General features: G+C 37.8%; 1 protein-coding gene across 1 annotated transcript; it reads right to left on the bottom strand.

The window, feature by feature from the left end:
- Positions 1–5,276: 5,276 nt before the first annotated feature.
- On the bottom strand, positions 5,277–6,129 carry LOC131161438 (chaperone protein dnaJ 11, chloroplastic-like). Its single transcript, XM_058117188.1, has one exon. The coding sequence runs from the start codon at positions 6,025–6,027 to the stop codon at positions 5,533–5,535; it is 495 nt and encodes a 164-aa protein (XP_057973171.1). The 5' UTR covers positions 6,028–6,129; the 3' UTR covers positions 5,277–5,532.
- Positions 6,130–25,487: the final 19,358 nt, after the last annotated feature.

Below are 25,487 nucleotides of genomic sequence, written 5' to 3'. Positions count from 1 at the left end.
GCTAAGCTTGTTCAGGGCATTATGCTTGCCTATGACCGCTTATCTCGTGTGTTTGGGATGGGTTTCTATCATGTAAATACTAGTGTAGGGTTATTTTCTAGTATTTATTTTATTGTAAGCCAAATAAGGCAGTATGACTCCTCGGTCACTTTAATGTTTCCTAGTGCTAGAGTGAGAATTGCCTAAAAAGCTCTTTAGGAGAGGGTGAGTGTTTATCAGTCATTGTAAAACTCACTAGCAATTGTCAACGTGCTTAGCCTACTTGCCTCCCTCGCTAAGTATAACATGTCAACGGAGGATTTGTTAATGAATTACGTTTGCTTCAATATTTACTGCTTGGTTGCCACGGCTTTCATGAATTGATTATTATTTCCGCTGCTATCTGATTGAATGTTAATGAAAGTGTTTCGTGGATGAATGTTGGTAAACAAAAGGCTGGCTAGTTAAGCAAGAGTGCTTTAGCTAGCGCCACACGGCCCTTCACAACGGTGTGAAAAAGGCGGACCGTGACATTTGGTATCAGAGCCAAGTTGGTGACACTTGGTGAGAGCCCAAGTTTGAGTTGCTACGTGAATTCGATTGCCTTCGTTGTTGGGTTTGGAAAGCTTTGGTAAGTGACCATGGCACCAAACAATGCTGAGAGGTTCAGCGTGCTGGAAGCACAGGTTGAAGAGTCAACCAACACTATGGCCGCGGAGGTGGCCCAGATGAGAGAACTTGTTGATGAAGTGAGGGGATCACAAAAACATCAAGCAGGTTTGATAGGCGACATGTCAGAGGACTTTCGCCACACTGTGGAAACTTTGCAAGCCTGGATGGCAGATCTGGATGCAAAGGTAAATGTGATGATTCTTGCTATGGGGAACTCCAACACTCCGGGAGTTAGCAAGACCAAGGTGCCAGAACCCAGGACGTATGGGGGTGCCCGAGATGCCAAGGAATTAGAGAACTTCTTGTTTGATGTGGAGCAGTACTTTCGCGTTGTGAGGATGGCCTCAGAACAGGCAAAGGTGGATACTGCGACCATGTACTTGGTTGGTGATGCCAAACTGTGGTGGCGTACCAAGTACAGAGAAATTGAAAATGGAAACTGTGTGATTGATAGTTGGGCAGACTTGAGGAGAGAGCTCAAGGCCCAATTCTTTCCTGAGAACATTGAGTATAATGCAAGGAGAAAACTGAGAGATCTGAGCATACGGGGTCAATCAGTGAATATGTGAAACAATTTTCTACTTTAATGTTGGATATTTGGGATATGTCGGAGAAGGACAAGTTGTTCTATTTTCTAGAGAGGATGAAACCATGGGCAAGAACTGAACTTCATAGGCAAAGGGTTCAAGACTTGTCAACTGCACAAGCGGCTGCAGAGCGCTTGACAGACTACGCTGGTGATGAGACCACTTCGTCCAAACAGTTTGGCGGAGAGGGAAACAGTGGAAAGTCTTTCAAGAATGGCAAACCCAAGAGTGGGGGAGCCGACTCTAAATCATCAACCTCACAGGAAGCTTCGTCGTCTCAAGGGTTCAACACACCTAATGGAAAGGGGAAGAGTAAAATTGAGTGTTTTTTGTGTCGAGGTCCTCATAGAGTTTTTGAGTGCCCTCACAAAGCATCACTTAATGCCTTACAGGCTTCCATTGTAGAACAGGCAGTGGAAGACGATGGGGAAGAGGATGATGCCCCAAGGGTGGGTTCAGTGCGGTTGGTGAACGCATTGGAAAAGCAGGCAAAAACACCGAAAGTTACACGAGCAAAAGGGTTAATGTTTGTGGACTTGAAGATAAATGGGAAGAGTACTTGCGCTATGGTGGATACGGGAGCTACTCATAATTTTGTTTCGTAGTTGGAAGCAGGAAGACTCAACTTATCCTTAGAGAAGGATACAGGAGGCGTAAAAGCAGTTAACTCTGTAGCCCAGCCTACTCTGGGAGTAGCCAAGCAAGTGGCTATAAAGCTTGGACAGTGGGAAGGTCATGCGAATTTCACAGTGGTGCCATTGGATGACTATCCAGTCATTCTAGGAATGGAGTTCCTAATGGGGACGAGGGCAGTGTTGATGCCTTTGGCTGGTTCCCTGTGTCTAATGGGAGATCACTCGTGCATGGTGCAAGTCGTTGCAACGAAAGGAGACGAAGGGAAGTCCCTTTCAGCCATAGAACTCAATGAAGGATTGGGTCAGGGTGAGCAGACACGTTAAGCCACGGTGGTGGTAGACAAAGAAGTAGGCCAAGAGCTGGAGCCTACGACCATCCAAGCGGTGTTGGATGAGGATAAGGAGGTGTTGCCGGATAAGCTGCCTCAAAATTTGCCTTCACGACGGACTGTGGAGCAAGAGATCGAGTTGTTATCAGGAGTGAGACCACCTGCTAAAAGGCCATGTTGGATTGCGCCTAGAGAGATAGTAGAGTTGGGGAAACAACTTGATGAAGTGGAAGTGGGATGTGTTCGCCCTTCCATAACACCGTTGGGAGCATCGGTGTCGTTTCAGAGGAAACATGAAGAGTATCTACGGAAGGTGTTCGACAGGCTGAAGGGAAACAGCCTGAATGTGAAGAAGGAGAATTTCTCTTTCGCTCGGTGGAGCAACAAATTCCTTGGTCAAGTCGTTGAACAAGGTCGTATCCGGAGGGGTATGGAGAAGGTAAGGATGATTCAAGAACGGAAGATCCCCACGACAGTGAAGGAGTTGCGTTCCTTTCTTGGCCTTACTAGTTTCTACAGGAAGTTCGTTAAGGGGTATTCGCGGAGAATGACTCTAATGACAGGACTATTGGGGAGGTATTATTGGCCGCACACGCGGGATGATGTGGTTGATTATACCAAAACTTGTCTCACTTGCCAACAAGACAAGGGGGAGCGAAAGAAGTATGGTACTTTCATGGCCGCACCAAAGTACTGTTCGGCAGAGGGGACGACACAATTGTTCCTTGTGACTTTTGTGAGATATTGGGGTGTTCCCCAAGTTATTATTTGTGACCAAGATTTAATGTTCACTGACAACTTCTTAACAGAGTTTTTCAGGATATTCAGGTCACACCTTGACATCTCTTCGAGTTATCATCGACAGACAGACGAACAGATGAAGAGATTCAGAGAGCTACTAGATGAGTACTTGCGCCATTGTGTCAATGACAACCAGAAGAGTGGCGTGCAACTACTTGATGTGGCTCCGTTCTGTGGCAATGCCCAAAGGTGCTCAACAACCAACAAGAGCCCTTTTGAGCTTGTTACAGGCCAGCTGTCGCTGTTACCTCACACAGTGGGCGAGTCATACAGGCGAAAGAGTCCCAGGGCGTACATCTTCACCAGCGAAGGGAGAAAGAATGCAGAGTTTGCCCAAGCCTATCTGGAGAAAGCTTCTAAGCAGATGAAGAAGTGGGCAGATCAGGAGAGAAAACCGCAATTTCATGTCAATTGCCTCAAGCCATTCAACGCCAACACCAACGACCTGAGCAGAAGTCAGTCAAACAGCGTAGAGTTGAAGACAGTGCAACCTGACAGACATGATGTTGAAGAGATCCTTGCAAACAAAAAGTTCCTATCCTCAAGGAAGAAGCGGCAGAAGTTCCTAGTGAAGTGGAAGTGCCTTGATGATAAAGAAATCAACTGGATTTCTGCGGAAGATTTGAAGCCATTCGTGGACAAAGTTGAAGTGTACCTATCGCCAAAAGTCTACGAGGACGTCGACCGCATAAGTGTGGGAGAATGTCACGGGCTAAGCTTGTTCAGGGCATTATGCTTGCCTATGACCGCTTATCTCGTGTGTTTGGGATGAGTTTCTATCATGTAAATACTAGTGTAGGGTTATTTTCTAGTATTTATTTTATTGTAAGCCAAATAAGGCAGTATGACTCCTCGGTCACTTTGATGTTTCCTAGTGCTAGAGTGAGAATGGCCTAGAAAGCTCTTTAGGGGAGGGTGAGTGTTCATCAGTCATTGTAAAACTCACTAGCAATTGTCAACGTGCTTAGCCTACTTGCCTCCCTCGCTAAGTACAACATGTCAACGGAGGATTTGTTAATGAATTACGTTTGCTTCAATATTTACTGCTTGGTTGCCACGGCTTTCATGAATTGATTATTATTTCCGCTGCTATCTGATTGAATGTTAATGAAAGTGCTTCGTGGATGAATGTTGGTAAACAAAAGGCTGGCTAGTTAAGCAAGAGTGCTTTAGCTAGCGCCGCACGGCCCTTCACAACGGTGTGAAAAAGGCGGACCGTGACACATGTCCATGTGAGCAGCCCATCTCATTTCCTACATGTTTACAGTCGCTCCATACCATCCATGTGAAACTTGCAGCCGCTTCATACCATCCATGTGAAGCTCAGCCGTCTCACATGTCAACCAACACAGATCCACAATCTGCTCGAATGCCTATAAAAGGGCATGTTTACAGTTCAAAAAAGATCATCCCAAGCATCTCCATTTTTCTAGTTTCTTCTATTATAATTAAAGAGATTTGTATACTCCTAATTTAAGAAAGATGTATCATTTGTTCTTTTCTTGTAATTAGAGAGAAATTGTATCATTCCTTTTTCATAGTGGATTCCTTCTAACATTACCTGTGTTTTTTCCTTCAATTTGTTTGAAATTTTTCACGTAAATCTTGGTGTTAATTCTTATTTTTTCATTTCTTATTTTAATTGTGCAATATTACTCCTACCCATTCATTAATGATGGTTTCATATTGTTAAAGTGGTTGGTCCACAAGTAAGAATTGGCTCGCTTTGAGGTAGCTATCTACATTTGTTCATTCTGAAAGAATTGTCTAGCGTTAGGTATATGCATGCAAATTTTAGCATCAAATCGAATTTCAGAAATTATCTACATTTTTTTTTTTTATCTGCATTTTACATGCATATGCAAACTAACTTTTGAAAAGTCGATTTGTGCCTAACACTTTTTTTTTTTCTCATTTTTCAACTGTGTCAGTTTCTTGGACTTCATGCGCTACTTAGCAACACGTCAATCAGCCGTCCCCTCCACGTAGGCTTGACAAAACCTTCTTTATTATTTTTTTTAATCCTAATTTCCTCCATATTTGTATTTTTTTATTTTTTATTTTTTTTAAATATTTTCGTAAAAAAACTACTTTTATATTCCTATGTTAAGGCAGGTATTAGCCACGATGGAATCAATTAATTAAATCACCATGTTTTTCTGAAAAAAAAATTTTATAATATTTTCTTTAAAAATTTTAGCATTCTCTTTGATTTCTGAAATAGATTGTGAATAAAATAATAAAAAACCAATTAAAAAAATATAAAGAAATTCTGATGATAAATCCCCGTCGCATTTGGAATAAAATAAAGAAAAAACAGCTAGTTCAAATAAACAGAAATACGGTTCAACATTCAAATTTCAGGGTCCAGACTTCAAAAACAGTCTGTGACTTTACTGTACAAATGTTCTAATTCGAACCTATATTATTTTATACACTCATTTTGTGTTAATCGCAACTCGCAAGCCAATCTGACGGCTCCGTCGTTTCACGGTACTATAAATGCTACCCTATATCGAGAATCCCTTTCTACCAGCACTGATCGGTCTCCCACGTGCGGCGCGTGCGGCCGGAAAATATCGATTCCGGTGAACAGGTCATCGCCGACATCACAAACGGCGAATAGCTCACCGGCCGCCGCTGCCACTGGAGTCTCCGATCGTAGTCGGCGCGCTTCTCTGGATCAGACAGGGTAGAATACGCTGCGTGGATCCTGATGAAGTCGTCAGCGGAGGCGTCTTTCCGGCTCTCGGATGCGACATCGGGATGTACGGCCCTGGCCAATCTTCTGTACGCCGCCTTGATCTCCTGGCCCGTGGCGCCTGGTTGGACCCCGAGCACTTCGTAGAGCGACAAGTGCGAGGAGGCGATGCGCGGCCTCACGGCGGTCGGGCGCTCGACGGGGGTGCAGGCGGCGGAGACGCGGCTGGGGCGGGATGCGTAGGAAGCCACCGGCAGCGGAGCTGGGCTGAGCGCGACTCGCGAGCCAATGAAGTGAGAGAAAAGGGTGGACGCAGAGATCATGACTTGAATGTTTGACTGAGGCTGCTTTGGATCTGGAGTCTGTTATGAGGTTGTGCACTCTGCAGTGTGGACGAAAAGAAAAGAAGTGGATTTGGGAATGGAATCGCGTGGGTATTTATAGAGGAGGTGCGGATGGGAGAAGGACCGAAGGCTTATCCGCTGGACGACGTGTCACGTGTTAGATGCTGAGTCATCAAACAGTTGGTGTCCAGATGCTCTCTCCATACTACTCGGAATTTAGCGATTTTTCAATTTTCACTGTACAGTAAAAAGTTTGTTGTAGTTTTTAAAAAATTATTTGGTGCATTATTTACAAAATAGTGTGGTAATTTTATTTTTGAAAGAAAAACATTTAGTAGCAACTTTGAAGGCCAGCCTGTTCCAACTGTTCAGTTGACCTACTGTCGACAAGTTGACTGCCGGGATCTTCCAAAATGACATGAATGCACATGGAGTGTGGCCGCTGGCGTGCGATGGGCATGGGGCATTTTGGGGATTTTATTCCTTGATTATCTTTTTTTTAAAAAAAATATATTAAATAATACCTTTTTCTATAAAAATATTTCCTAAAATGATTTTGATGTAATCTCGCTACTTTGAATAGTAAGATTTACTTTTGAGAAAAGGGCTCATGCTGACACGTGGCAAATCTCGCCAGTTCATCCAACGAGATTTGCTTCGAATACTTAAATGTTGGGCCACTTCCCATTTGACGCATGCCAAATCTCGCTATTTGGAGTAGTAAAATTTGCTTCAGATTTGAAATGTCCATCCACCCGGCTATCGACGCGTGACAAATCTCGCTGGATGAACCAGCAAGATTTGCTTCAACCTAAACTCAGTCGTTCTTCCTCCTTCCATACGCAAACAGAGTAGTACCTGTTTGCAGACAGGGAGGAGCAAAGCTGTAGGTTACGGTTGAAGGACTCCGGACGTTTGCGCAGGTGATCGTTGCCACGAGTGGGGTTCAAACCATTGATGGCGTGCGTATATAAACTCGAGATGGGATAATACACATTCTCAATGCTTGGTTCATAAATTTTGAAATTAATTTTATTTGATCAAAAACTTGTTTGATAATCGGAGTTGATTGAGTTTAGCCACGTGTTGACATTAAGCAAATCTCGCTACTTGGAGTAGCGAGATTTAAATGTCAGGTCCATTCTCGCAAAGACGCGTGGCAACCAAATCTCGCAACTCTAAGTAGCGAGATTTGCTTAATGTCAACACGTGGCTTGTAATACCCCAATCCCGAAGGGTCTGGGATATTTACTTTTTACTATTAATTTACAGCGAAAATAAATAAATTCAATTATTATTAAACCAAAGCCCTAATTATTCATATTACAATCATTTATTTTAAAAGAAAAAATTATATAAGAATAAATATATGACATCATACTAATATTTATAATTAATTTTATTTTTCTATCCCCACACGCATGCTTGGTAAGTCTGATTTCCGACATGCCCTTCAGAATTATCTGGAATAAAAATATGATTGGAGTGAGACGACGCTCAGTAAGTAAATAAGATTATTATTAGTGTGTGGCCAAAATGAGCTTTTAAAAATTTTGTAAAATAATATTTAATACTATAACTTCAAAGTTTCTTCTAAAATAAATGTAGATCTAAAAATTTATGCATAAAACTTTTACCATCAACTATAACATTAAAATTTAATAACCATATACTGTGACCGTTAAATTACACTTTTAACTTTAAAACTGTAAAAATATTTAACTATATACATACATATACTTTTCCTTATACGTTTCCTTTAATCGTCATTTAGGCATAAGAATGACAATTTTCATATAAACTTATACTTTTCCTTCAACTTATTAATAACTCTATACACGTAATTAAATATGTATAAACATATATTGTAAAAATCACCTTTAGACCTGTTTGTCGTAAGTCATGTTTACCCCCATGACTGGGTTGTGCGGTCCGAAAACTAGACTTAGCTAGTTGGCCGACTAAACTAAATCAACGTACGTAAACATTAAGTGAGATTTTCCTTATTAAGTCCTGATCCAGAATCAGGTGTGCACTTAGGAGAAATCCACTAACATAAATGACCATTCTGTAAACAGTGTGGGTGCACTCTTATTCGTTTAAACTTTAAGTTGCGATACCGAACATCTATAACTTTGAACTTTCGTTGCCATAAGGGGTTTTAAAACCATTTTATTATAATTTATATAATTTAAAATAATCTCGTGAAAATCTTATCTTTACTCATATTTTCATGAATAATGCAACGTAGAAATAAACTCATGCCACACAATTTTTGTGTTAAAAATATATATAATTTTTTTTTAATAGAAAGAAATGCTGAAAATTTACCCTAGGGGATTAGAACATCTCTTAACCTAAAAATAAATGCAAGTATATTAAAGATAGAACTGGTATAATTAAACATACGTAAAAATAAACTCATGAAAATTTTATGGAACTAAGTAACATAATTGAAATTTACTTACAAAATAAATTCGAGTATGAATTTTTAAATAAAAAAGGAACTAACATAATCAAATTTACTTACCTTCTTCTTTTACCTTGTGCTACGAACACAATAATTATCTCTAAGAAATGAGATCGAAAAGAGTGGGTGAGTGAGAACTTACTCAAAAATTCTCTCTCCACCACAAATTCTTTCATTTACTAATTCTTCTCTTCTTTGGAAAAATTGTTGTGAAAAATGAAGGTTAAGAGCTTCCTATTTATAGGAAAATTTTGAGAAAGAAATGGAATTTATAAAAGTGTGAGGAGATTTGTGAAATTATAATTTTTTTAAAATTAAAGAATGGGCAAGGTATAGGCAATGTATAGGTTGAGTATGGGATGAGGATGGAGGCCATGTGGGAGTGCTTGCCACCACTCCCATTAAATAAATTTTTAATTAATTACTTACCTAATTAATTAATTAATTAGTTAATTAATTATTTTATTATTTTATTATTTTTCTTAATCATTATTTTCATTATTATTATCATTGTTAATACTTTTAAACTGTTTTTAGTATTTATTTATTTTATTATTTATTTTTGAACAAGAATTAAATTTGAATTTTGAAAACTCATGTAGGCCCCACATGGTCTTGGGGGCTTCGCACAACTTCGAGACCCAAATAGATCCTACGTAACTCCAATTATCCTCATATGATTTTATGAGCCCTACACAGTTTCGAAACTCGTGTAAACCTCCACAAGGCTTCGAGACTCATGTGGGCCCCACATAGTCTTATGGGCCCCGTATAGGATACCTATATTATTATTATTTTATCATATATTTCTACAAATTATGTCAGTCAAAACATTATTTTATGTACTTATTTACGTATATAAATAGTGTCTACCCTCTTTATCCTATAAAATTCTATTTTGACCAGGTCGACCTCCAGGGAGCGACTGAGCCGCAATGCTCTCTGTGCACTCGCTTAGACAAGGTCTTTCTTAAACATCAAACACGTAATCAAGGATCCTAACAGAGAAACACTTTCGTTTTGATACTAACTAAATGACCATTGTTATTATTCTTTTTTTTTTTGTTATTACATCCTCCCCTCCTTATAAAAATTTCGTTCTCGAAATTTACAAAGATTTAAATGAGTACCTTGTATAATGTTGTGCTTTTATCATATCCTGCTATCGTCGAAAAGATGTGGGTATTTTTGACATATTTCTACTTCTAGTTCCCATGATGCTTACTCAATGTCATGGTTATGCCAGAACACTTTTACTAGTGAAATCTTCTTTGTGCGCAACTCCTGATCCTTCTTGTCTAAAATCTGGATTGGTACTTCTTCATATGATAGAGTGTCACTAACTTCTAACAACTCATATGTGACGCCCCGATTTTTGTACAATTTTTTTTTCTTTTAATAAATAAATAATCACGTCATAAATCCACAACATCCACAAATCGGCCACGTCAACAATCCTAGTACCATTCATACGACCTGACCCGCATTGGATACCGGGTAAAAAGTATTTTATTAAACAACCTAACAGCGGAAGCAGTATATACACATAAGTCAGAATACAATACTCAGAGTATCAACATACATAAATACACAACACTATCTCATACCCAAAAATAATACAATCCTAGGAAACCACCCCTCCCTAGTCAAAACTCACCCTGTATCTCAGGGTCCCAGCTCCCTATGATCACGGAGCTCTACTACCTGGCCTACCTCTGTTCCCTAAAAAATTTAGATAATTTGGGTGAGACACATCTCAGTAAGAAGGAATAGATTATTTACAGTGTGTGGTCAAATGAGTAAAATTATAATACACTTTACTTTTCAAATCACCATTTCATTTGAGAAAATACACTGATATTCACAAACACATAATCATATAAATATACAACACAAGCTTTTATAAACTTAAAAATCATTTATCAAATTTAATGATTTCCAACACATATTTACACGCGAAGTTCCTGAGAATAGGGAAGATTACCCGCCCATACAGGTAGCTTCCCTTTGCCCTAACACGTTATGCAGTCGGGTATAGCCACATCTGATACCCATCAGGACACTCACCTTACTCAATAAGCCCTCAGGCGGAGAGTTTCACTTCGCTTTAATTATTTATATTATTAACTCACACTGTTCCATTTCTCAATTTTATCATTCTTTATTTCTCAATTTCCATTCTTTCTTTCATTTCTCATTTTAGCCAATTTTATCATTCTTTCACTTTTCATTTCCACTTTACTTTCCGGCTCAGAGTATCCTCGGTATCAAATACCAACATCACATCTGTAACTCATGGCCACCCTGAGGATCTTTCTATACACACCATGCTTCCCCCCATGGTCAAGGTTGTGCGGCTCGAAGGCTGGATCTAACCGCGGTTGGCCGACCCAGTTAAATCAAATATCATATCACATATTGCGTCTGTAGTACGATTGGCCGGCCTAATACCCTGATCCGGACTCAAGGGGCCCAACAACCCTACACAATGGCACAGTCGACTGTCACGCCACACGCTCTAAGAGTCCGTGTGGTTGCACTAACACCACTTGCAACGGTACCGTGCTGAATATCATAACCATCCAACAGGGTTTACCACCATATACCCGCAATCATTATGCGGTATTGGCATTTCATCAATTATATTCCAGTATATCACAATTTAGTTCAATATAAATATTCTCATCATTTTCTATGCACTTTTCATCATCTTGTAATATCATATATCATATTTCATGTATTTTTCACATTTTCCCAAAAATACTCATTTCTCATGCAAATAATTTCCACTCACAAATAAATACCACATTTCATTATTTTCCAATATCAATAATTCACAAAATCCCATTTTCCAGGCAAAACATTTCTACTCATATAATAATACCATATTACATTATTTTTCACTAATCAGATCAATAATTCTCATTTCAATATTTTCTCAGAAATTACACATTATTATATTTTACACTCCAAAATATCACAATTTACAATTACTCAAATGCCACACAATTTATCTGATATTTATATCATAATAATTTTCAGACAAAATATCATATGCTCAATTTCACATATTCATTCAAATAATAATTCTAAAAACACTGCTATAATTTATTCCCCTTACCTGACTTACTGAGAGTCTCCCTAGAATCCCAAATTCTACGCCCTTGGCGTCTGAAATTCAACTCCTGCAATTTACATTTTCCCCAAATTAATTAATCTATTTCTTCAAAATAATACCCATCTAGCCTTCCCTAGATTCCATATACTTCAAATTAATATTTAAACTATTATTTAACATCCCCACTTAATTTTTTGGATTTTGCCTGCGGGTCCCAAAATTACACCCGCGGTGCTCACTCGGGCCCTAAATTCCAGAAATCCTACTTCAACCCAAAATGCTTAATATTTTAGAATTGCTAAATTAATGCTAATTAATTAAAAATAAGCCCCTTAATAATCGCCGCACTCCAAATTTGGAGTTTTGGCCCGACACCCCCACGAGAATTCCGTCCTACTAGACTTGTAGAGAATCATCCCTAGATTCTCGTTGTGGTATCCGTTCGTCAATTGAGCTTATATTTTGCAAGAAATTAAAGAAAAATGGGGAAATGACTTACCCCAGGGAATACACTTACGCAGCTCCTACCACCGATCCGCTCCGATAGAAATGACGGCAGCGGCGAATGGAGTCCAGTGGTATTTTTGGATTTTCGATCGGGCGAAAATCCGTCACGAAATTGAGGAGAGAGGGAGAGAGAATGAGAGGAGAGAGAATGAACCTGCACACGCAGGAAAAGTAAAATAAAAGAAGAAGAAAAGAAATAAGAAGAAGAAGGAAAAGAAAAGTCTTAAAGAAGCCTGAAGCTTCCAGGCTTCAGGAAATAATAATAATAATAATAATAATAATAATAATAATAATAATAATAATAATAAAAATAAATTTTAATTAAATTTTTTTCTTTTTCTTTTAAATCCGATTAATTAATTAGTTAATTAATTAAAAAAATTATTGAATTATTGAATTATTTATTTATTATTTTTATTTTTATTTTTATTTTTGAAAATCAATCCACTAATTTTATTTATTTATTATTATTATTATTTTATTTATTTATTTATTTATTTATTTTTGGAAATCAATCCACTAATTTTTTTTTATATCTCTATTTTTGGGGTTTTTACATCATAACTTATCACATGAGAAGGGTTTGAAACGTACTTCTTTAACATTGAAACATGGAATACATCATGAATTCTCGATAGTGCAGGTGGTAGGGTAATTCTGTAAGCGACTAGACCAATCTTCTCTAATACCTCAAATGGTCTAATATACCTGGGGCTTAGTTTGCCATTTTTCCCAAACCTCATGATTCTTTTCATTGGAGCGATTTTTAAAAATATATTATCCCCCACTTCAAACTCCAACTCTCGCCGACGGGTATTTGCATAGCTTCTTTGTCGACTTTGAGTGGTTTTTATTTTGTCCCGAATGAGCTTAATTTTCTCAGAGGTCCTTTGTATAATCTCGGGACCTAAAATTCGTCATTCGCCAACCTCATCCCAATATAATGGGGATCGACACCTTCGACCATATAACGCTTCATATGGTGTCATCTCTATGCTGGACTGATAATTGTTGTTATAAGCGAACTCAACTAACGGCAGATACTAAATCCAACTTCCTTTGAAATCCAGTACACAAGCTCTCAACATATCCTCCAATATCTGAATGGCTCTCTCCGACTGTCCATCAGTTTGAGGATGAAATGTTGTGCTGAAAGTAAGTCGTGATCCCAAGGCTCTTTGCAAAATCTTCTAGAATTGTGATGTGAATCGTGGATCTCGATTTGATACGATAGACACAGGCACGCCATGTAGTCTAACTATATCTTGAACATATAACTCTGCAAGCTTGGTCATTGAGTAGTTAACTTTGATTGGAATAAAGTGAGCGGTCTTCGTTAGACGATCAACAACCACCCAGATGGTGTTCAGTCCATGGAGTGCTGGAGGTAACCTAATTACAAAATCCATGGAGATGTGCTCCCATTTCCACTCAGGAATGTGGAGTGGTTGCAGTGGTCCTACTGGTCTTTGGTGCTCAACCTTTACTTGCTGACAAGTAAGACACTGTTCCACAAATTGTGCAATCTCCCTCTTAATGTTATTCCACCAAAAAGACTCTCTCAAGTCCCGATACATCTTCGTGCTTCCCAGATGCACTGTATAAAGAGATCGATGAGCTTCTTCCAAGATTGTTCTTTTGATATCTTTGTCATTGGGCACACACAATCTAATTTGGAATCTCAAAACTCCATCGTCAGAGATGTTAAAGTCTCCCTTTGGTCCACTCTGTACCTTACCCATAATCTTCACTAGCTCTGCATCTTCCATCTGTGCAGCCTTAATCTTTTTCGGTAAGGTCTGTTGGATTACCAAATTAGCAGTGAGAGCTTGATGATTTTCTTCCAAATCTTTCCAAGTCCATCATAATTTGATGTTGGGTCACCATTGCCGAGACTGACTTATTCATTGACTTTCGACTTAATGCATCTGCTACCATGTTGGCTTTTCCTGGGTGATAATTGATGGTGCAATCATAATCTTTGATTAATTCTAACCATCTTTTCTGTCTCATGTTTAATCCCTTTTGTGTGAAAAAGTATTTGAGACTTTTATGGTCTGTGAAAATCTCACACCTTTCACCATAGAGATAGTGTCTCCAGATCTTTAGTACGAATACCACAGCTGCCAGTTCCAAATCGTGTATTGGATAATTCTCTCGTACTCCTTGAGTTGTCAAGAAGCATATGCAATGACCTTCCCTTGTTGCATTAATACACACATGAGCCCTTTCCGAGATGCATCACTGTAAATCACAAAATCATCTTCTCCTAATGGAATTGTCAGCACCAGGGCAGTGATGAGTCATTGCTTTAATTCTTGAAAACTTTTCTCACATTCATCAGTCCATTCATACTTCACATTCTTTCTTGTCAATCTCGTTAGAGGACCAGATCTTTTAGAAAACCCTTCCACAAATCGACGATAATATCCTTCCAGACCTAAGAAACTCCTGATCTCATGAATATTCTTTGGTCTCGCCCAATCCACTACTGCCTCTATTTTACTTGGGTCCGTAGAAATACCATCTTTAGATATGATGTGCCCTAAGAATGCAACTCTTTCTGGCTAGAATTCACATTTCGTAAGTTTGGCATAAAGTTTCTTTTCTCTTAGTACTTTGTGTACTAGCCTCAAATGGTTCTCAATTTCCTGGGGGCTTTTTGAATAAATCAAAATATCATCAATGAAGACCACCACAAATTGATCTAGATATTCACGAAAGACCCTATTCATAAGGTCCATAAAGGCAGTAGGAGCATTGGTCAGTCCAAATGGCATGACTAAGAATTCATAGTGACCATATCTCGTTCGGAATGCAGTCTTTGGAACATCTTTTGATTTGATTTTCACTTGATGGTACCCTGATCGGAGATCAATTTTTTAGAAGACTTGTGTTCCTTAGAGTTGATCAAACAAGTCATCTATGCGAGGTATTGAGTACTTATTCTTAATGGTCACTTTATTTATTTCCTGATAATCAATACACATTTTCATCGATCCATCTTTCTTTTTAACGAATAGTACCGGTGCTCCCCATAGTGACACGCTGGGTCTGATGAATCCTTTGTCCAGCAACTCTTGTAATTGTTCCTTCGGTTCTTTCAATTCTACTAGTTCCATTCTGTATGGAGCTTTAGATATCAGTGTCGTCCCTGGTAGTAGGTTTATAACAAACTCGATTTCGCGGTCAGGAGGTAGCCCAGGTAAATTCTTAGGGAATACATCCGAGAATTCCCTTACTATTGGGATATCCTCGAGCTTCAATTCTTCCTTTGGTGCCTCCACCACGCATGCTACGTGTGATGACCCAAAATATATATATATATATATATATATATATATATATATATATATATGATTAAAGCACAATAATAATAAAATAATAAAAATGGTCATTGAGTTAATATCAATACAGAAGTGTTTTTCTGTAGCATCCTTGATTCTATGTTTGATGCCTAAGAAAGACCTTGTCTAAGCAAGTGCTCAGAGACCATTGCGGCTCAGTCGCTCCCTGGAGGTCAGCCTAGTCAAAATGGAATTTCATAAGATAAACAGGATAGACACTGTTTGTACACGTAAATAAGTATATATACATAAAATAGTATTTTGACAGACATAATTTGTAAAAATACATAATAAGATGATATTAATATAGGTGTCATATGTGGGGCCCACAAGACTATGTGGGGTCCACATGAGTCCCAGAACCACAAGACACTGTTTATATAAGTAAATAAGTACATAAAATAATATTTTGATTGATATAATTTGTAGAAATACATGATAACATAATAATAATATAGGTATCCTATGCGGGGCCCACAAGACTGTGTGGGGCCCACATGAGTCCCGAAGTCGTATGGAGGTTTCAACGAGTCTTAAAGTTATGTAGGATGCATAAAATCGAATAAGAGTTATTCGAGTTACGTAGATCCATTCGGGTCTGGAAGTTGTGTGGGGCCCACAAGACCATGTGGGGCCCACATGAGTTTTCAAAATTTAAATTTAATTCTTGTTCAAAAATAAATAATAAAATAAATAAATACTAAAAATAGTTTAAAAGTAAAAACAATGATAATAATAATGATAATAATGATTAAGAAAAATAATAAAATAATTAATTAACTAATTGACTAATTAATTAGGTAAGTGATTAATTGAAAATTTATTTAATGGGAATGATGTCAAGCACTCCCACATGGCCTCCATCCCCATCCCATACTCAACTCATACCTTACCCATCCCTTGCCCATTCTTTAATTTTTTTAAAAAATTATAATTTCACCAATTTCCCCACACTTTTATAAACTTCATTTCTTCCCCAAAATTTTCCTATAAATAGGGAGCTCTCAACCTTCATTTTTCACAACAATTTTCCAAGGAAGAGAAGAATTAGTGAGTGAAAGAAATTGTGGTGGAGAGAGAATTTTTGAGTAAGTTCTCAATCACCCACTCTTTCCGATCTCATTTCTTAGAGATAGTTATAGTGTTCGTAAGGAAGAAGGTAAGTAAATTTTGATTATGTTAGATTTTTTTTATTATTTAAAAAGTAAATTTCGATTATGTTAATTAGTTTCACAAAATTGTCATGAGTTTATTTTTACGCGTATTTAATTATATCAGTTCTATCTTTAATATACTTGCATCTATTTTTGAGTTAAAAAATGTTCTAATCCCCTCGGGTAAATTTTCAGTATTTCTTTCTATTCAAAAATAAAATTATATATATTTTTGACACAAAAATTGTGTGGCATGAGTTTATTTCTACGTTGTAGTTTTTTTTATGAAAATATGAGTAAAGATGAGATTTTCACGATATTATTTTAAATTACATAAATTATAATAAGATGATTTTAAAACCCCTTATGGCAACGAAAGTTCAAAGTTAAAGATATTCGGTACCGCAGCTTAAAGTTTATACGGATCAGAGTACACCCACACTGTTTACAGAGTGGTTATTTATGTTAGTGGATTTCTCCTGAGTGCACACCTAGTTCCGGACCAGGACTTAATAAGGAAAATCTCACTTAAAGTTTACGTACGTTGATTTAGTTTGGTCGGCCAGCCAGCTAAATCCAATCTTCGGACCGCACAACCCAGTCATGGGGGTAAACATGACTTACGGCAAATAGGTCTAAGGGTGGTTTTTATAATATATGTTTATACATATTTAATTACGTGTACAAAGTGACTGATGATTTGAAAGAAAAGTGTAAGTTTACGTGAAAAGGATCATTTTGGTGCTTAAATGACGATCTAAGGAAAACGTATAAGGAAAAGTATATGTATGTTTATCATTAAATGTTTATACAGTTTTAAAGTTAAAAGTTTAATTTAACAGTTATAGTATATAATTATAAAATTTTACTGTTGTAATTGATGACAAAAGTTTTGTGCAGAAATTTTTAAATTTATATTTATTCTAAAAGAAAATTTGAAGTTATAGTATTAAATATTGTTTTACGAAATTTTTAAAAAGCTCATTTTGGCCACACACTAATAATAATCTTATTTACTTACTGAGCATCGTCTCACTCAATCATATTTTTATTTCAGATAACTCTGAAAAGCATGTTGGAAATCAGGCTTAGCAAGCATGCGGGTGGGGATTAGAAAAATAAAGATTGATTAGAAATATTAGTATGATTTCAGATATTTATGTTTGTGTAATTTTCTTCTTTTGAAATAAGTAATTGTAATATGGATAATTAGCGCTCTAGTTTAATAATAATTGAGTTTATTTGCTTTCGCTGTAAATCAATGGTAAAAAGTTAATATCCCAGGCCCCTCGGGGTCGGGGTGTTACACTAGGTACCCTTGACATCCATTCAAGAGTAATCTCTTTGCCTGGATAGCCAACCATATTTGTGGTGAAGGGCATACACGAGTTCTATTGAACTTGTATTCTTGCTCTCCAGGGGGTCTAAACACCATCTCCTTATTATAGCAATATATACTAGCATAACTAGAAGCTAGCCAGTCCATCCCAAGAATTACGTCAAACCCGTGCATACTAAATACTACCAAGTTAGCCGGTAGTATTCTTTCCTCAATACAAATTGGGTAACCTTTAAGTATTTTTCTACATACTACCGAGGTTCCCGTTGGTGTAATCACAGATAACTCAGTTTCTAATGGCTGAGTCTCTACCCCACATATTTTAACATAAGCTGTAGATATAAAGGAGTGTGTGACTCCAGAATCAAATAATACTATTGCTTCCTTGGAGAATATGGGAATAATACCTATCACCAAATCATTAGTATTTTTGGCATCTCCTAGAGTGAGGGCATAGACACGTGCCTGAGTGGTGTTCTGTTGATTGTTGTTTCGAGGTGCCTAGTTGCCTCCTCTTTGTTGATTTTGGTTGTAGTTGTTTTGTGGGCATTCTCGTTGCATGTGACCAGGTTTACCGCACCGATAACAAACCCCTAATCCGGCTCGACACTCTCCCCTATGTAATTTGTTGCATTTTGGACAAGGGGTGCTTTGTGCACTGTTTGGATTTCTCGCTGTTTGCCCTCACCCCACATTGCTATTGTTGTTATTGTCGTCGTTGTTGTTGCTCCTTTTCCAAGGTCCTTGATTTCTACCAGAGTGAAACCCTTATGGCATGGGCCTCTTTCTCTGGTCGAATATCTCTGTACTCCTTTGTAAACTTTTTTTTGCTTTCGTTGTTTTGTTTACCAACTTGGAGAAGTCTTCGAGCTCGAATACTGTTACAATTTCATAAATCCTCGAGTTCAAGCCTTCTTCAAAATTTTGGGTCTTCTTTGATTCATTGGGAACCAAATACAGTGCAAACCGGGATAATTCAATGAATTTTGTTGCATATTGTTGTACGTTCATATTTCCCTGTTTTATCTCCAAAAACTCCCTGGCCTTCACATCTTTGGTGGTTTTGGGGAAAAATCGTTCAAAGAATACTTCCTTAAAACGCTCCCACGTAAGGACGGTTGGATTTGGTTCTTCCTCCAAGAGTAACTTTTTTGAGTTCCACCAACGTTTGGCCTCACCAGTCATTTTATAGGCAGCATATAGCACCTTCTGTTTGTCCGTACAATGAAGGACTCGTAGTATTTCTTCCATTACTTGCATCCAATCTTCTGCAGCAATTGGATCGGCTTTTCCCTCAAAAGTCGGAAGGCGCATTCGATTGAACTATTCAACCGTACAACCTTCATGGGTTGGTGGATCATTTCGATCCTTGGACTTCTATAGAAATTCCTTCATGACTTGTGCCACATCACGCAATATTTATGGACTTGATGAATAGAGTCTTCCACCAATACCTAGACCAGTTCGTGGTTGTTTTTATTGATGATGTACTGGTCTATTCGAGGAGCTATGAGGAGCATGAGATACATTTGAGACGAGTTTTACAGACGCTCAGAGAGAAGAAGTTATATGCAAAATTCAGTAAATGTGACTTTTGGCTCGAGAAAGTTGTATTTTTGGGGCATGTCATCTCAAGAGACAGAATTTCTGTAGATCCCAGTAAGATTGAAGTGGTAATGAATTGGGCTAGACTGAGGAACGTCCAGGAGATCAGGAATTTCTTGGGGTTAGCCGGTTAGTATCGTCATTTTGTCGAGGGGTTCTCAACTTTATCAAGGCCTCTGACACAACTGACGAAGAAGAATGCTAGATTTGAATGGAACGACAGCTGTGAGCAGAGTTTTTAGGAGCTGAAGTAGAGGTTAGCCATAGAGCCAGTATTGATCATTCCGTCTGGGGGTGAGGGTTATACCATCTACAGTGATGCATCCTTGAAAGGACTTGGCTGTGTGTTGATGCAGCATAGAAGGGTAGTGGTTTATGCATCTAGACAGTTGAAAGAATATGAAAAGAACTACCCTACCCATGATCTTGAATTGGCTGTAGTGGTGCACACATTGAAAATTTGGAAGCATTAGCTATACGGCGAGCAGTGCGAGATTTTCTCCGACCACAAGAGTTTGAAGTATTTTTTCACCCAGAAGGAATTGAACATGAGACAGAGAATGTGGTTAGAGTTAATTAAAGATTTTGATTGTACTATCAGTTACCACCTAGGAAAAGCAAACGTGGTAGCTGATGCATTGAGCAGGAAGTCTGGGGTATCTGCTTTGGCAGCTATGGAGATCCAGCATCTGATCATGATGGATCTGGAGAGACTTGGCATTGAGTTGATAGAGAATAATACTCCTGTATGTATCGCCAGTCTAGTGGTACAACCTACTCTGCAGGGGAGAATTAAAGCCGCCCAGAAAGACGATCCAGAATTGGTAGAGGTGATGAACAGAGTACAGAGTGGTTAGGGAGAGGAATTCTGTATTTCAGATGACAGAGCTTTACGGTTCCATTCCAAATTGTGTGTTCCTGCTGATGCTAACATTAAGAGGACTATTCTAGATGAGGCTCACAGATATTTGTATACGGTTCATCCCGGCAGTACGAAAATGTGCAGGGATCTGCGAGAGTTTTACTGGTGGAGTGGTATGAAGAGGGAGATTGCTGAATATGTAGCCCAGTGCTTGACGTGCCAGCAGATAAAAGCTGAGCACCAAAGGCCAGCAGGCCAGTTGCAACCGTTGTTTATCCCAAAGTGGAAGTGGGATCATATTTCCATGGACTTCGTTTCAGGGCTACCGTCAACATCGCATGGTCAGAATGCGATTTGGGTAATAGTAGACCGGTTGACTAAGTCTGCCCATTTTCTCACTATCAAGATCAGCTATTCCCTTAGCCGACTGGCAGAGATTTACGTCGAGGAGATAGTTCGTTTTCATGGGGTGCCTATATCTATTGTGTCAGATCGAGACCCGCGATTCATGTCACGATTTTGGAGGAGCTTGCAGGAGGCTCTGGGGTCTCAGTTATCATTTAGTACGGCGTTCCATCCTTAGTCAGATGGTCAGACTGAGAGGACGATACAATCACTAGAAGATATGCTTCGTGCATATGTATTGGATTTTGGGGGTAGCTGGACTCAGTTCATACCACTAGTAGAGTTCGCATACAATAATAGTTGCCAGTTCAGTATTGGCATGGCACCGTTTGAGGCACTATACGGTAGGAGATGTCAATCTCCTTTATATTGGGATGAGATGGGTGACCGGCGAGTTGTGGGACCAGAACTAGTACAGCAGGCATACGATGTTCGGCTTATTAGGGAAAGAATTAGTGCAGCTCAGAGCCAATAGAAGAGTTATGCCGACAATCGCCATAGGAATTTAGAATTTGACGTGGGTGATCACGTATTTTTGAAGATAGCTCCATTGAAAGGAGTCATAAGATTTGGTAGAAAGGGTAAACTTAGCCCTACGTTCATCGGTCTGTTTGAGATTTTAGAGAAAGTGGGACCGGTGGCCTACAGGTTAGCTTTACCACCTTCATTATCCAGGATTCACGACGTATTCCACGTATCGATGTTGAGGAAATACGTCCCAGATCCTTCTTATATCATCAGTTATGATGAATTGGAGCTTAGTGATTCACTAGTATATAAGGAGGAACCAGTGCAGATTTTGGACAGAAAGGAATAGGAACTACGTAGTAAAAAGATTCCTCTGGAAAAAGTTCTATGGAGGAATCATGCAATAAATGAGGCTTCTTGGGAGCTCGAGGAGCAGATCAGACAGAAATATCAGCAATTATTCCAAGAAGTTTAAAGGTAATTAGAAAATGTGAGTAAATATGTAGTTTTCTTTTGCAGGTACATGTAATACTTTAGTAGTAAGAGGTATTTTAGTCTGAGGAAAATTTTCTTTTGATATATGTAATCTCCCAAGACTTGAGATGTAACTGCAGTATTCCTCCGCCATAAGTGAGGGTAAGTAATAAAACAAGTAGACCATTTTTTCCTAATAGGGGATGATGAATTATGAGAATAGCAAATTTCGAAGACGAAATTTTATAAGGAGGGGAGAATGCGACAACCCAAATGAAAATGGAATTTAGATAATAAGAGGGGGGAAAAATGGAAACAAGAATGGATGGGAAGCTGCCAAGCTTCGTCGACAAACACAGGGCTTCGTTGACGAAGAAATACCGAGAGGGGTTTTGGTGCCGATTGAATTTCGTCCACGAAAACTAAATTTCATCGACGAAATTAGTGGGAATTCGTCGACGAAGGATGCGGCTCATCGACGAAATCCCCTGTTTATATATATATATATATATATGAAAAATCCAATTTTTAAACTTCATTTTAAGCTTCCTCTCCACTCTTTCTCTCCCATTCGGCCCTCTCTCTCTCTCTCTCTCTCTCTCTCTCTCTTCATTTTTGGGCCATTTTTACGCCGGATCGATGATTTGAAGTCACCACGACGCTCCTGGGGAAGTTCTTTCCAAATCTTCCGGAGCAGATCGTTGGTGAAAGCTAGTTGGAAATCATTCCTAAGTTGAGGTAAGACTTTTTAAGCCAAATTTGGTTTTGTGGTAGTTATAGGAAATGATGTATGCATGAAAATACTGAAGTTTAATATTGGGAATTTTCAGTTTCAGGGTATTGAGCAGGAAATCCTACGGAGGGTTAGGCGAGGATATCTAGGGGCTTTCTCAGTAGCCAGGTAAGGGAATAAACTAAAGCAGTTATTTTCCATACAAGTTATTATTAATTATGAGCACATTTAAATGCTATATTTGTTTATCATATATGAAATGTATGTTTGGAAAATACTGCTATTATGATTAAAATGTATATGTATGTATGCTATAAATGATGATTTTAGAATATGAGGTATGACTTTAAAAGACACATGTGTGGCATTTTATGTGAAGTGAATCATGATATGAATGATTTTACGAACAAAGCATATTTTCAGGTATCTTGAAAAAGACGAGCTATGCTATATTGAGTTTGACGAATATATGATAAATGAGTTATTTTCAGAATGTAAATACCTGAAACGATTTCGGCACAAGACCGTATTTATGTTATCGGCACGAGGCCGTATTTACGTTATTGGCGCAAGGCCACGTATTTATGTTATCGGCGCGAGGCCGTATTTATGTTTTTGGCACAAGGCCGTACTTATGGAATTATGAAAGATGCTATATTACCATGTACTATATGTTATCAAAACCTGGATGTTTGTTTAGTTTAGTTCAAGAGTTCGGTATCATAGCTATATGTAGATCAGATATCTACGTTCAGATTAGTGCTAACCATCCCACGAAGGGATGAGAGATGGATAGTCGATGTGACTTTCAGTAGAGTGTGGACGTCCACCTGGCAGTCCGGACCAGGGTGTGGAGGGCCCATCGTACTTACAGACATATTTGACTCGGCAGTGGTTGGCCAGCCATTGTCGGGTCCTGCCTTCGTGTTACATAACCCGTTATGGGGGGTAATACATGACACCAGCTAACTATTCATCCTAAGTATATTTTTAGTGTTACCAGTTGTAACAAATGTTTATGTATGTTATGTTTTATTAATAAATATGAAAGTTTATGAGAATATAACACTTTATGATGAATGTTTACCGATACACGAAATGTACTATATGTGTATAAATTACATTAAATGTTCATGTTACCACACAACTCTATTTAGTTTATTTTCCCTTATTGAGAAGTGTCTCACCCCCAAACTTAATTAATTTTTCAGGAGCCCCTGAGAGACCGGTGGGTCAAGGCCGCCATTGAGTCAGTGAGATTACCCTGTGAGGAGGGTAAGATTTTGTAACGGGGCCAGAGTTATTTTGTGTTGACCCTATAGATATTCTAAAATGTATATGAGCATGTATAGAAGTACAGTTTTATAATGTTATAGAAAGCTCTGGTATTATGCTTTATAGATGGATGTTTGGATTTTATGTTTACTGCTGCGTAGATTTCCGCCGTGTTTGACAGGTGTCCTCGATACCCACGAGTTCGGGTTGACCATTTTTATTTATTATGTTAAATTTTATTGAGGGTCATTATAGTTTATCCTATGAAATTCCATTTTGACCAAGCCGACCTCCAGGGAGCGGCTGAGCCGCAATGGTTTCTGAGTGCTCGCTTAGACAATGTCTTTCTTAGGCATCAAACATGGAATCAAGAATCCTAACAGAGAAACACTTTCGTTTTGATACTAACTAAATGACCATTGTTATTATTCTTTTTTTTTTTGGGTTATTACATGGCTAATCTCGCTACTCCAAGTAGCCAGATTACGTCAGAGTCATTCTGGGAAATATTTCCTAGAAAAGGGTATTATTTAATATACTTTTAAAAAAAAAAAAATAATCCGGGAAAAAACTCGCATTTTGGGCAATGCATTAAATGATGGGAGGCAACATCACTAGTTACTTACTCCACAAGCCAAGCACGGCATCCACGAGATCTCGACTTCGAAGTTCTTTGGACCTAATACGACCGTGTGGATGCTCATTCACAAATAAAATATCAATATAATGACCGTTAATAGTTAATAATCACAGTATTTTACAAATACCACACAAAACCACTTTTGTCACATGATTAAGATGAAATAAGGGATATTTTTTAGAATATTTATAGGTAGTTATAAAAATATTTTTAAGATATATGTAGATAGTTATAGGAATTTTTTTAAAAATTTTTATTAATATATATAGGGATATTTTTTTTGAATATTTATATAGATAGTTATACAAATATTTTTAAAATATACATTGATAGTTATAGGGACGTTTTGGGAATATTAAAAATTAGAGCAAGAAAAGGAATTTCCTTTCTAGTAGTAGATATATGTGTGTGTGGGTGTGTGTGAATATAACTATATAATATTTATATATAACTTTTTAAAACAAAATCCGTCACAAATTATACTTCAAAATTTATAAAATTATTCTTTTTCTCTCTACTAATCACGTGATTGATTTATGGTTGTCTTGACCCTGTGATGTTAGGTATTTATCTTGTATAAAACTTATAAGGACACAAAGAATTTATTTGTTTGTGAATAAATAAATTAACTTTACTCAAAGACATACGAGATTTTAGGGATTTAGAGTTGCCAGTGAATAGAATTTGAGTGCACCCTACTATTCAATATGGAGGATTACTATTTTTTCTCCTAGAGAAAATGAGCTTATAGACATACAATTACTTTAAAAAATAAATAAATAATTATTTTAAAATAAAAGGAGACACATTTGAAATACTTAGTGACAGATGTGATCAATTCAACCTCAAATTCGGTAAGAAAGTACATTTTCAAAGTGCTTCAAAAATCCCAATCATTAAAACATGTACAATTTTAAATTTGTGGAGTATTACTCTAAAAAACATGTTCAAATGAAACAGAGTTGACATAATATAATGCTCAATTTCGATTAATCATAAAATTATTGAACTTGCTTGACTCATTGTACGTTCTGACTAAACT

Source organism: Malania oleifera, chromosome 8 (assembly GCF_029873635.1).
Source record: "Malania oleifera isolate guangnan ecotype guangnan chromosome 8, ASM2987363v1, whole genome shotgun sequence".
Lineage (NCBI taxonomy): Eukaryota > Viridiplantae > Streptophyta > Magnoliopsida > Santalales > Ximeniaceae > Malania > Malania oleifera.
The sequence above is the reverse complement of the archived record's forward strand: the minus strand, read 5'-3'. Positions and strand labels throughout refer to the sequence as shown.